Below are 13,557 nucleotides of genomic sequence, written 5' to 3'. Positions count from 1 at the left end.
AATAATAAAGGAATTAATTAAAATATATATATTTATGACAATAAATTCATTTTAAATTTTTAATAATTTGATATTGATTAAGTATTTTTTATTAATTTTAAATATTCTGTTAAACCTTTGCAAAGAAAGAAAATATGATAAGATGATAGACTTGGAAATTTATTAGCATCTATTGGTTTGGATATTTTTAGATATTTTATTCAATTTGTATTTTTTTTTACTTTAATTTTTTTAGCTATTAAGGTTACTGATAATTGCTTTTTCACTGCATTTGCTTTTTATGGTGATTAAAGTGCAAATGACGTACAAATTGAATAGATTTATAGATTACAACTACTTTATATAATCATATACACTAAAAGCCTTTTGAAAAGAAGAAGGTATATTGAATTAAATTTTTAAAAGCAAGTTTAAAAAGATTTTTAGATAAACAAAATAATAATCTTTTGATAATTAAAAATAAACTAAATACTAAATTTATAAATGAGAAAAACCTTAATTGTTGCAATTACAATTCTTTTGATTAGCTGCGTATCTTCTAGCAAGATCGAACCTTTACAAGGAAACCTCTTAAGATGTACTGTTGATGTTGCTAAGGCTGCATAAACTTTAGGAAATGCTATTAAATCTGCTGTCGCTTAAGATTGGGTAAGTTTTGCCAAAGGATTGATTTCACTCGCAGAATAAATAAAACCTATGGTTGAAGACTGTAAAGACCCTATTTGCTTAGGTCCTGCTACTTAACGTTGCTAACAAAAAGAATAAAAATAATGTGAGCAATGGGGTGCTATTGAATATCCTGTATGCAATGAAGGATATCATAACTTTGGATGTTGTATTTGTGCTGAAAGCTGCCCTTCTAGATATGAAGATTAAGGTCTTTATTGCAAAAAACCTAGCTCATATGGTAGAGGTGCTGGCTATCCTTGGGAGTTTGGTGATGACATGAGCTTAAATAATGCTTATAAGCGTTGTGAAGCTGAAAATTCATAAGGTTGTGAGCAATATGGTTTAGTTATCTATCCTAAATGTGCTGAGGGTTTCCACAACGTAGGTTGCTGCATATGCTCACCAGATTGTCCCGAAAATTACACTGATATTGGTATCTCCTGTAAAAAGCCTAGCTATGGAAGAGGAGTTGGTTATCCTATGTACTGGACTGACTGCCCAAATTCAGCTATGAATTTGGAATAAAAATTAAGAAAAGAGTCTAGAATGCTCGAAGCTAAATTTGGAGATCTCAATTGTGATGAATTAATTACAGCTATCAAGAGCAATGGATAAATTTTCGTTGATGGTAACGACAGCTAAAATATCAACAATTCAGTCGAAGTTGCCCCTACCATTTCTCAATTATCTGCATAATATTTAGATAGATGTGCTGATATGGATAAGATAGACATTGATAATTGATTTATAAATAAATAAATTAATAAATAATATAAAGTAGAAACTTTATAAAAGAATTAATTTTAACTTTAAAAAATATGTTAATTTTATTTTATGATTATAGTAAATTATTAAATTTTTACAAAGTGATACAAATTATATCATGCCTGATAATTTACATCATTCATTACATCATAAACATAAATAAATTGTTAAAATTTCATTTGTTTCCACTCATAAATTAGTTTACTTTAACTTGATTTGCATAATCCAAATTATAATTTATTTATCAAAACTAATTTGTTTTTCAACAATCATTTTTATCTGATTCGTTTAACTATTAATTTTTATACCAAAAATATTTCAATTTTATATACTATTATATTCTATTTTTAACATTTTCACAAAATTGTTATTTTCCTTTGATATTTCTTAATTCATGCCATAATTAATAATGCTATTTTTTAATACAAAAATTATATTTTTTAAGTTTTTTGATTATTTGAATCTTTTTTTTTTTTGAGATTAGTAAGATTTAATTCAAATTATAACAATTATAAAAATATTTCAAAAAAAAAAAATTCATTTAACATTTTAGAGCAAAAATAATTTATTAAACATAATATGATAAATTTAAAGTTTTTTCTTCTTAAGAATTTTTTTTGTATGATTGGTTATCATTTTTATTTATGTTTTCATTAGAGATGTATTTATTCAAATTATGAGTTAAAAAAAGATTTACTAAGTCATTAAATAAAATTTTATTTTATTTTTATAATTTGATGATATTTGATTTCTTTAATATTTAATTAAAAATTTAATTTAAATAAACTAAAATTTTTTATTTTCATTTCACTTTCTACTTTCTGAGATTTATAAAGTTATTATTGTTTATTATATTTTCTGTTATAAATTTAAATCAATTTATTCTGATCAAAATAAATAATCTTATACAAAAGCTCATATATATGAATTACAATTAATTTTTAATAAATTTTATGATAATTGAATTTTTTTACTACTTAAGAATTTTTTTTGTAATGATGGTTATCATTTTTATTTAGTTTTTCATTAGAGATGAATTTATTCAAATTATGAGTTTATAAAAGATTAACTAAGCAATTAAATAAAATTTTATTTTATTTTTATAATTTGATAATGTTTGATTTCTTTAATATTTAATTTTAATAAACTAAAACTTTTTATTTTCATTTTTCACTTTCTACTTTCTAAGATTTATAAATTTATTATTGTTTATAATATTTTCTGTTATAAATTTAAATCAATTTATTCTGATCAAAATAAATAATCTTATACAAAAGCTCATGTATGAATTACTATGAATTTTTAAAAAATTTTCTGATAAAAAAGGATACAAATATTTATGGATAAATTAATTACAAATAAAATAAAAAAATTCCATGTTTTTAGTTGTTTTAAAATATTAGAGTAAGTTTTAGTTAGTTACAGCAAGTTTGGTGGGGTAATTTGGAATATGTTAATAGGGAAAAATAAAAGTTTGAAATTTTAAAAGTATGATCATTTGTTCACTTATTAGTTTAAAGGCTTGATAAAAGATAGATAAAAATATATTGACACTCTTTTGCATGGATTTTAGTCCTTATTAAAAAAATCTATAGAATACTTAACCAAAAATATTAAATAAAGGCTTTTATTATTTTTAAGGTGCTAACTTACTCATAGACCAAACATACAATCAAGTACTAATATTTCTTCAGTGGTTTTAATTAGTTAATTAAATTCATATACATTATTATCAAATAGCTAGTAATAACAACAACAAAGCTATAAAATGAATAAAAGAAAAGGGTCTTTAGAACCAGAAGATGACGATGGAGAATTAAAAAAATAATCTTCCTTCGCTTTTCGTTAAGTCAATTCAAGCTACGGAGAAGAAAATGAGAGCTAATAAGGAGAATTTACTCCGAAGAAAAATGAGTAAAATGAAAATATAAACTTCAAAATTAATGGTTCTGATTCAAATTTAGAAGAATAGTAATAAGATTAGCAAAATCTTATTAAAAGCCAATAATACCGTAACATGGATGGTGAATAAATTCTACGTTACATCAAAGTAAAGCTAAAAACAAACCCTTTCTAAAGATACTAAATTAGAAATCGTAATTACATTAATTAATACATTTTTAGTTTGTAGAAATTTGTGATTAATTTAACTCCCAAATATATATTAGATAAATTTCCTATCAAATTTTTACTACACATACTGCTGATAGCTTTTGTTACCATGTAAGTAAAAATTATGGCAACTTAAGAGATAGATTACACTCGCTTCAACATTGATTTTTGGAAGAGCACTTTGCTTGTAAGATTTCTCTTTTTATATTAAACTTTTTTTTTATAGCTAATCTTTTGGAAGAATGTTATGGCTAAATGAATTACTAAAATTATATTAAAATAAGAATATAGATCAAGGCGACGACAATCACCAATCTAAATTCTTTTTTACTCCAGAAGATTTAAAAAAGAATTTGGAAGAAACTATTTCTTTTTTCTAAAATATTTAAACTTAAACTTAATTTGAAGTTATTGACTATGATTAAACAAAATTCTACCTTTTAAGTTATTACACTATTTGGCCAACTGATAAATCTCACAAATTAGCATATTGTAGCACAATTAACTTAAAAGAAGGAATAACTCAACCATTTTAATAAGATAATGTGTTAAGTATCAAAGTAAACAATTTAGAATTAGATTTTATTGTTAAAAAGTATTTTCTGTAAATATTTGAAGTATTCATAATTAATTTTGAATATATTAAATGCATTTAATATACTAATTTACCTTAATTTTATACTTAACAGGATTATACTTAGAAGGTTAATATGTTCTATTTGCTCATTTAGAATTTATAAACCAGATTTTCTGTCAATTCTAATATTTGTTGGGATATTAAAATTATGTATATGATAGAATCTGGATTCAAAGTAGAAGCTTCTGTTGATGCTGATTAAGTTGTATGTGATAAAATTAAGAGTAAATTATCATAATAAGCTGATCCTTAATAAGATGTGCTACGTAATTTACAAGAAAAGTTCTCAAATACAACATTTTTAGGTGAAAAATTTGCAAATAGTTAGTTAAAATTAAAATAATTCATAAATGAGCTCGGCACTATAGCAAATAAATAAAATAGAAGAATAGTTGCAGAAGCCTTGTCAAATTTCCATATAACTAAAGAATGGAATAAATTTTTAGAAAGAAGGGATAAACATTAGTTAGTTAAGCCAGTTAAGTAAAAAGGTTATCAAAGAATCAAATCACCCTTCTCTTAAAAACATCAAAAAAGCCAATTTAATATTCCTACTGAAATACTGCTGGTAAGATTTTTTTAATTAAAACTTTTAATAACCAAACTAAATAAAACTTAAGCCAACAAAGGGACGTATTCTTAAGCAGTAAAATACTCTAAAAGCTACTAGAGGATTTTAAACTGCATTCATAAATTTTATGGTTATAATAATATCTTCACTGCTATTTTTCCTTCATATGAGGTATGTTTATAGAATTTTTGTGCTTTATGAATGCGCAAAATAAGCTACAGATAGGGCTTACTTACAGAATATAAGACTAAAGTAATCAACAAAAAATATAATAACCTATCAAAGTAATTCTATTTTTTTACTACATTGAATGAGCAAAAATAAAGTTACATTTTTAAAAAGATCAGCAAACTAGGTCATCATAGGACTAAGATAGGTAGATATAAACAAATAAACTAAGAAATATTTATGATAATAAGCACTCATTGAAATGGGAAAATATAACATTAAGAGAGAAATTAAAATTTTTCAATAAATGGTAATTATTAAGTATGGTTGGAAATTTCTTTTAGATTTGTGGAAGTATTTTGCTTTATGTTTCAAGTTCTTCCATAGAAAGGTAAGAAGGGCAAGATATTTCATTCATATTTGACCTAAAAGAGAGATTGATTGGATTTGGTTGCGCTATAGCTTGGATTACTGTAGTGCAATATGTTGAATATGATCGTGATCATATTATATTTTCAAACTTGATGTCTAAAGTTATCAATCAGTAAATTTTTTTCTTTAAAAAAGATTAACAATAAAAATAATATTAAAAAAAATAGGTGGCTTTATACTTTGATTGGTATTTTCCCTATTTTTATGGCTTTTGGGATATTTGGTAATTTTTTAAAACCAAAATAATTTGGAATTAAATAAATTTAAATAAAATTAATTAATTAAGGATATTGCATGTATAGTGATAGTGTCTTTTTCCATAGCTTTAGTTATACTATGACAACTTTGTTTGCAACATATCATGGAGATCAAATTTCAGATTTCATGAATTCCATTAAAGAGTTATCATCTCCTCTAGAATAGATGTACATGCTTCTCTATACTATGCTATTTGCTATGGCAGTTTATAACTTCTTTACATCTACTATTGGATTAGCTTGGGAAGAGATCAAAGAAAAAAAGAAAAATAAACTATTGAAATAGTAGCTTAGGGAAAATTACTTGGTTGAGGAAGAGCTGTTTAGGGCAAAAAATTAAGGATCTAGTGATAATAATAAGAATTAGATGAGACTTTCTTAAGATTAAAAAGTTAGCTCAGATCAATTACTAGAATACAAGCAATCACCATTGTCTCCTACACAATAGCTAACTCCTTCTAAATCTAATATAATAAGTAAATAAATTTCAGGTGAAAACGAAGAAGAAATAGTTACCACTAGTGAACATGCATTTGATAGATTAATTGAGTACATTAATAGAAATAAATAAGATATCAAAAAAATTAGTTAAAAAGTTGATGAGCACAAAAAATATATTTGGACTGATACAATAGCTAAAAAGAGTCAAGTAATTTAATTAATTTTATATTATTATTAACTTTTTTTCAAAAAGATTGAATAGCTCTTTAAAGAAATGGTAGACTTTGATTAAATTATAGATGTTTTAGATATAGGTAAAAATATCAATAAAAAATACAGAAAAAACAATTTATTTTTATTATATATAATAGGTCACCAAGATAAAGACGTTATAAAACTAAAATACAAAAAGTATTTCAATTATATAATTAACTAAATTAATAGATTGCAAGAAGATATCTGCACAATATGATTTATTAAAACATTTTACATTCAAAAAAAAATCTATAAAAATAATTATTAAAGTATTCAACCTTCAATTTAATCTTTAATTCTTAAGCTTTTTTGTAATAAATATTGCATTAAGAATATTTTGATTTTAAATTATAAAATAATCAATTAATAATTATTAAATTCTATAATAAATTTAAGTTTTAAAAAAATAATTAATTGCTTTGATAAAGTTTAAAATATTTTAAAAAAATATTTATTTTTTAATGTAAATTCCTTTTTTTATTTAAGTAAATCTTTATCTAATAATTTAAGCAACTAATTTTAAACTTTTCAAATAAATTCATTTATTATAATGTTTGAATAAATTATTATTATATTATCAGAGGAATATTTAAAAATGAAGAAACATTTTTAAACACAAAATTGTAGTTAATTTATTTATAAATATTTAGAAAGATTGGGGAGAATTGTGGTATTTAAAAATTTAAAAAAGAACGAATCCTCTATTTTATTTGATATTAATTTCAAATTTGAGAAATTATTTTATTTTTAAAGTTAGAAAATTTTATTTCTCAATAATAAAAAAATAGAAATCATCTTTTTAAAAGAATCTGTTAAATTTTGTTTTTGATGAGAAATAGATAGATATAGTTATAGAGTTTTGAAGTGTTTTTCAAAAAGTGTTTTTATTAGAAAAATTATTTGAACGTTAAAATATTCAATATAAGCATTAATTAAATTTTTTGCTAATCTAGTTAATAAAAAAAATTAAAAACTACCTTAGCAGGGTTTGTAGAATTAAAGTAAAGATTAAATAAATAAAAATAATCAAAAGATAACAAAAAACTATAATTTATCTATCAAATTTTGAGTTAGTGAACAAGTAAGTTAAATGATTGAATTCTAAAGTAAGTAGTTTTTGAATGAAACATTAAAAGGGCAAGATCTTTACAATTATAGTTCAAATATTTAGCATTTAAATTTGAATAACTAGCAATAGGAAAAGTAAAAGGAAAAACATGCTCTAAATTAGCTAAGGCTTCTAAGTGAGTACGTAGAATACAATGAATGTAAAATATCATTAAATTTTATTTTAAAATATTTAAATAATTTATAATAAATTTAAGCTTTTGGAGCATGGGGTGAAGAGTCTTTAGTTGCAGTTTAAGAACATTAAAAGAAAAATGAAAAGCTAAAAAATGAAAAAGGGATTTTAAGCTAAAAATAGAAAATGATGTTTAAAAATACCCTTAATGAAATGAGTTAAGCTCTTTGCAATTTAGAAAATGGCAGCAAAAAAAATAATCAATTAATAATTCCTAAGTAAAAGTTAAAAAGTAATCTTTAAGTTAAGGAAAAAGCAAAGGTTGTGCAATATGAGTTTGACAGTGTAGATATCATTAGCGATTTAAAAAAGCTGAGAGATGATCTTTAAGAATCACCAGATAGGCTTACAAAAGTTAGAGGAAATAATGCTAATGAAATTATTTATCCTTAAAAGTGCTAAACATCTTAAGAGTAAAAATACTTAAAATAAAAATCATAACTTAGCTTTAATGATGAAAGTGTAATTTCAATGAATATGAATGCTTAAATAAATGAATGTGCTATTTCTTAAGATTAAAATCCAACTTAGCGCTCTAGAAGTATATCCACAACTGCAAATTAAAGAATAAGGAAAGATCAATAGCTAATTAAGTAAAACTGCGATACTTAATTAAAAACTCAAGAAAGTTCTCTATTATAAAATGGATAGTATAGTAACTTACTTGGTAGTTGTGGAAACAGCAAACTGTAAAATATTTAAAATATTCGATATCCCACTAACGGGTGCAATGTTAATGCTAGCGTACCTTAGTCATATAATTAAGAAAAGGGAATATTACATTACATAATAAAAATGAAATCTAAAGATATCAATAACATAAAAGTTAAAGATAACTTAAGTATTAGTAAGAATTATACAGTGTGCTAAAATACAGTTGGACTTTCAACAGCTATTTCAGAAACAGCACCTGCTACACCATAAGCTTAAACTTAAATTTTAGGAAAATAAAATTAAAACTTTGTAATTCAAAAAAAGCTTGGGAGATAACTATTTGACTTTGAAAACAAATAATGTAAGATTTAAAGCATTTAGAATAATCCAAATTAACTTAATGCGAATGAGTTAAATCAATCTTTAAATTTACTAGAGTAAGTAAACTAATGTAGAGAATCAAAAATTTAAAATCAAAACTAAAATGTTTTCGAAGAAAAATAAAATTAATTCTCTAAATCATAAAGCAGCAGTCAAAAAAAAATATAATTAAATGATACTCTTAGAAATTATAAATAAATTCTATCAGCAAGAAAAGATCTACAAAATCAGCACTAAGGCCAAATATTATAACAAGAACTTGTTAAGAATGATTTATAAAGCTTGTGTTAATAAAATAAGGAAGAGATGTATAATTTTGAGTCTAGTTCAAAGTTTTTATTAAAGAAAAGTGTTTCTAGTTCATTTTAATAAAATGAAGAAATCTCAAAAGACAACAATTCAATATCTATTAATATGTCTAACAGCAAAAGAATGAGTTGCTAAGAAATAAATATTAACAGATAATCAAATTTACTCCTGATTTAAGATGAAGGTTAAGGTAAACAATGTCTAGCAACACAGCCAATAGAAGTAAGGATTTTTTCATTTTATAAATTTAAAAACATTTATCATTTATAAATAGGAAAATGAAAATGAAAATATAAATCAATTTAAAAGAAAAAGTCTAACTCAACAGGTTAGATAAGATGTTATCTAGCACCACAAATAAAAATCTAAGGAAAATATTAGCAAATAAGATTTATTAAAAATTTAATTCTTTGAAAAAGTTAAGAATAAAATTATGCAAACAACAACAACAGCAGTGCCTACTTCTTCATCTCATAGAGTTTCTAACTCATTAAATTTGAATAAAAACTAAAATATTTGTTAATAACTAGTCAATCTTACTAATAGCTAGACACCTTTGAATTCATAATCTGTAACCCCAACCAATAATCACAATAAAGCAAATTTAAGTTATAACTAAAATATTTCTTTTTCTCGAGCAATAGCTGGAAATAGCTTACCTTTTCAGAAAAAGGAAATTTAAACTTAAAGAGGCAGTATTAATTTGAAATAGAATAGTAACAACCTTGAAGGAGAATGCACAGTTGGAAATAATTTATGTATTAAATCAACTTCATTGCCTAAAAAGTTCTCCAAATAAGAATAAGAAAACTAACCAATATCATATTAAGACAAGAAAACCATTAAAAATCAACAAAATTTTAATGAAATAAAGACTAAAGTTCCCATAGTTTAAATGCTAACAAACAGAATATCAAGAGAGTCTAATTTACTAATGAGCAATATATTAAAAGAAAAAAACATTAATATAAGTTCTTAAAATTTAAATTAAAAAGATGCATAGCAAAACCCTAATGTTTATAAATCAATAAGCTTGAGTTTTAACCCATTTAACAATAACTACTTCGAAAACACTAATTAAGATAAAAATATTACCCCAAAAAATATATAAATTTAATCTAATTAATATTAAGCTTAAAGTTTATAAGAAAATAGATTATCATCTCTTCTCCCATAATAATAATAATAAATGAATCCTTTAAAGGGTAATAAAATCATAAAATAAATTCCTAAAATTCCAAAACCAGTGTCATTAAAAATTAAAAATAATGAAACTGATTATGAAATTTATTAATGAGATATCATTTAAATCTATAAAAGGAATGTATGAGTGAGTGTATTTTAATTAATTGTATTTATAATATATATCATAATTTTTGAAGGGATATAGACTAAACCATAAGTAATTATAAATATTTTGAAAATTAAAGACCTCAAATATTTACATTTTAAAATGTAATTCAAATTATTAAATTAGAAGTTTTATGGTAAACTTGAATTCGTAAAGTTGAAAAATAAAGAAAATAAATAAGTTAATTGGTTTGAATAAAATAAAATTTTAATATTTTTTTATTATTGTTTTAAAAAATAAGTAATCAAAAGTGATTTAAAAGATATAATTTATTATATTTATATATATTTAATTAATACATAAAAAATAGAGTTTATATCAAAAAAATAATAATGTTAAATTTTAAAATTAGATTTCTGACATGGAACGCCAGAGAGAAGAGTAAAAATAATTAATTGTATATTTTTTTAGTTAAGTTATGTATGAGTTTGAGTGTTTTATTTTCTACTCCAGTTATTTTGTAATTAGTATATTTTATTGAAAATTATTATGATAATTTGATCTTCTTGTTGCTTTTTTTATTTATTTATTAGATAACTAGTTTAGTCGATTAATAGATTCAAAGATAATTTATTTCTTTTTACTATTATAGGTTTATATAGTTCTTATAAAGTTTATCAAATTACTCCTTCATCTCCTGCTTCTCCACCATCATCATCTTAATCGTTATTATTGGGCTTTGGCACTATTTTAGAAGGTTCCTTAGGAACTTGCATATTAACATGAAGTATTAAATCAAATTGAGTTTCTAAAGTAAGTAATAGGTGAGCACACTCTTCTGGTTTATCCTTTGCAAGTTAATAAGATGTTTCTAAAAAGTTTTAGTAATTTGTGGTTACTAAAGATTAATTTAACTTTTAACTAGCATTTTTTAAAAATGTATATTTTTATTCATTAGCTCTTCTCAAAGCCTCATAAGATTATTCCTTTGGCATATTTTAAGGCATGTTGACACAATATGTAAACTTAGGTATTAGCTAGGGAGAGCACTCACTCATACAATCAGGATCCATTTACTCTAAAGCATCTTAATCTATATTTCTGCGCTTTTCTTTTAGGATTTCCTAGTTATTCTTTTTTTCAGTCATTGAATGAATATGCTTTTAAGGTTTCATTTCAAGTTTAAATATTTAAGAATGTGGGTAGTGTTCATGATTTCTACGCTCATCTGCAATTGAAATGTTTAACAATGACTCATCATAGTAGTGATGAATGCTGCGAGGATAGTTGTAATAACTATTTTGCTAAAAGAAATAGCCATTATTTGGTAATCCATTCATACTAATAAAGTTAAATTCTGGATGAAGTTCATTATTTATATTGTCCCTATGGGAAATTTGATTTAAGTTTATCATATTCTAGCTTCCAATCTATCCATTTTGGTTGATCTGACTATACAATCCGTTTCCTAAAATCATCTAATTCATTTAATTTAAATCTCTTGAAGAGTTTTACTATGCCATTCCTATATTTTAAACACAAAGCCCTTGATGATGATGGTGATTTCCTAAATCTATTGACCTTTCAGGATGAACATCATCAGCAAAATCTCCTCTTCCCTTTTCAGTCTTTTCCATACTACTTGAATTGCTATTTAAATTTTTTGATATAAATTTTTTTAATTTCTATTATTTTTTTTGATGAAATCAATCAATATAATGAAAATTCGCCAAAGAAAGTGAATGATTGGAAATTATCTGCAATATATTAATTATTTTTCAATCTATTTTATTACGAAGCAAAAATTCAATTATTTCTTTTAATTAATTTAAATTTTCAGATAATTAACATACTATTGCAAGCTAAATTGATTCAAACAATTTTCATGAATTAGCGCTTCTAATATTTACTATAATTAGTAAAGCTTTTTAATCTTTTTATAAGTCCGCTTTATATTAATGCAAATATATCTATCTATTGTTGTTAGCTAAATCTTTCAAAAACTGCAATATAATATAGTAAGTGTTTAAAAAGATAGTAATTAAATTCAAGGTTTATTTCTAAGTATTTTAAATTATTTTAATTTAAAAACAATAACAACTTAAAGAAACCCAAAATAATATTGTTTTGAGACAAATAAAGCATATTAAATAATATTGTTTATTCTATTTTTAAATAATATTTATATTTTATAATTGTGTGAAATTATTTTGATGACTAAAATTAAAACTTATAACTTGTTTCTTTTAAAATAAATTTTATAAATGCTAATTTTTATAAATATCAATTAAAATATTAAATAAATAAAAAGTTGACTATGTTTCTTAAAATTAAGATTCCAGTTATTATAAAATAATTTATTTTAATTATTCAACAGAATTAAGCAATGTATAACTATATTTAAGGCTAACATATTTCCTCTTTCAATATCGTAGTTCAATCTCCTATATTTTATGAATTTAATCCTATGTATCTTATTTTTTTCTATGGTATCTTTAAGATCTAAGATCTGTTTTGTTTTCAAAAATATTTTTAATTTTTACAAATTTATTTTTTAATTAAATTAAAATATTTACAAAAATGATACTTTTAAAAATAATATATTAAATTATTTATTTAATTAAAAAGATCTTAGTTTCACTAAGAATTTTTATATAAAAAGATATACTAAATATTTATACTTTAGCCTATGTATGATACATTCTAAAATTTGGCTTTATTAATAAATAAACAATATTTAGGCAATTTTTAAGGGCATTTAAGGCTAACATATTTACTCTTTCAAGATCTTAGTTTTATCTCCTATATTTTATGAATTTAATCCTATGTATCTTATTTTTTTCTGTGGTATCTTTAAGATCTGAGATTAGTTTTGTTTTCAAAAATATTTTTAATTTTTCAATTTTTTTGTTTACTAAATTAAAGTATTGGCAAAATTCATATTTTAGAAAAAAAATATTAAATTATTTTTTTAATTTAAATTACTTTTTTAATTAAAAAATATTTTAGTTTCACTTAGAATTTTTATTGAAAAAGATAATAAGTATTTATACTCTAGCCTATGTATGATACATTCTAAAATTTGACTTTATTAATAAATTTATTTAACTAAAAATCAGCATGTTTTTAATTTTCAAGATTTTTTTTCAATTTTAATATCTTTTTTATGGAATGCTTGCTGCCTTATATATCAAGATTACATTTATTACTCAATTATTGCAAATATTATGAATAAAAAATTAAAAATAAAAAGTTAAATATATTAACAATAAAAATGAGAATTCAAATACAATTTGTAAAAAATGAAATCCT

The 13,557-nt window shown here is 22.5% G+C and overlaps 5 protein-coding genes across 5 annotated transcripts; 3 read left to right on the top strand and 2 right to left on the bottom strand. All coding sequences in view use genetic code 6, as the record gives it.

Moving 5' to 3' along the window:
* Positions 1–483: 483 nt before the first annotated feature.
* On the top strand, positions 484–1,413 carry TTHERM_00497410 (hypothetical protein; the record flags this gene model as incomplete). Its single annotated transcript, XM_001027930.1, has 1 exon — positions 484–1,413. One exon carries the CDS (start codon positions 484–486, stop codon positions 1,411–1,413), a length of 930 nt encoding a protein of 309 aa, XP_001027930.1.
* Positions 1,414–3,202: 1,789 nt separating this feature from the next.
* Positions 3,203–6,524, top strand: TTHERM_000497409 (transmembrane protein, putative; the record flags this gene model as incomplete). The annotated part of the gene is made up of 10 exons (XM_012801050.1): positions 3,203–3,530; positions 3,603–3,733; positions 3,831–4,106; positions 4,236–4,751; positions 4,804–5,038; positions 5,097–5,466; positions 5,522–5,577; positions 5,641–6,260; positions 6,306–6,366; positions 6,424–6,524. The coding sequence occupies 10 exons, from the start codon at positions 3,203–3,205 to the stop codon at positions 6,522–6,524; spliced, it is 2,694 nt and encodes an 897-aa protein (XP_012656504.1).
* Positions 6,525–7,397: 873 nt separating this feature from the next.
* Positions 7,398–10,251, top strand: TTHERM_00497400 (hypothetical protein; the record flags this gene model as incomplete). Its single annotated transcript, XM_001027929.2, has 3 exons — positions 7,398–7,575; positions 7,633–9,176; positions 9,229–10,251. 3 exons carry the CDS (start codon positions 7,398–7,400, stop codon positions 10,249–10,251), a joined length of 2,745 nt encoding a protein of 914 aa, XP_001027929.2.
* Positions 10,252–10,922: 671 nt separating this feature from the next.
* Positions 10,923–11,882, bottom strand: TTHERM_00497390 (hypothetical protein; the record flags this gene model as incomplete). The annotated part of the gene is made up of 1 exon (XM_001027928.3): positions 10,923–11,882. One exon carries the CDS (start codon positions 11,880–11,882, stop codon positions 10,923–10,925), a length of 960 nt encoding a protein of 319 aa, XP_001027928.1.
* Positions 11,883–12,292: 410 nt separating this feature from the next.
* Positions 12,293–13,003, bottom strand: TTHERM_000497389 (transmembrane protein, putative; the record flags this gene model as incomplete). The annotated part of the gene is made up of 2 exons (XM_012801049.1): positions 12,293–12,754; positions 12,914–13,003. The coding sequence occupies 2 exons, from the start codon at positions 13,001–13,003 to the stop codon at positions 12,293–12,295; spliced, it is 552 nt and encodes a 183-aa protein (XP_012656503.1).
* Positions 13,004–13,557: the final 554 nt, after the last annotated feature.

Source organism: Tetrahymena thermophila, assembly GCF_000189635.1.
Source record: "Tetrahymena thermophila SB210 genomic scaffold scf_8253815, whole genome shotgun sequence".
Lineage (NCBI taxonomy): Eukaryota > Ciliophora > Oligohymenophorea > Hymenostomatida > Tetrahymenidae > Tetrahymena > Tetrahymena thermophila.
Note: the sequence above shows the minus strand (reverse complement) of the source record. Positions and strands in the feature narration are given on the sequence as shown.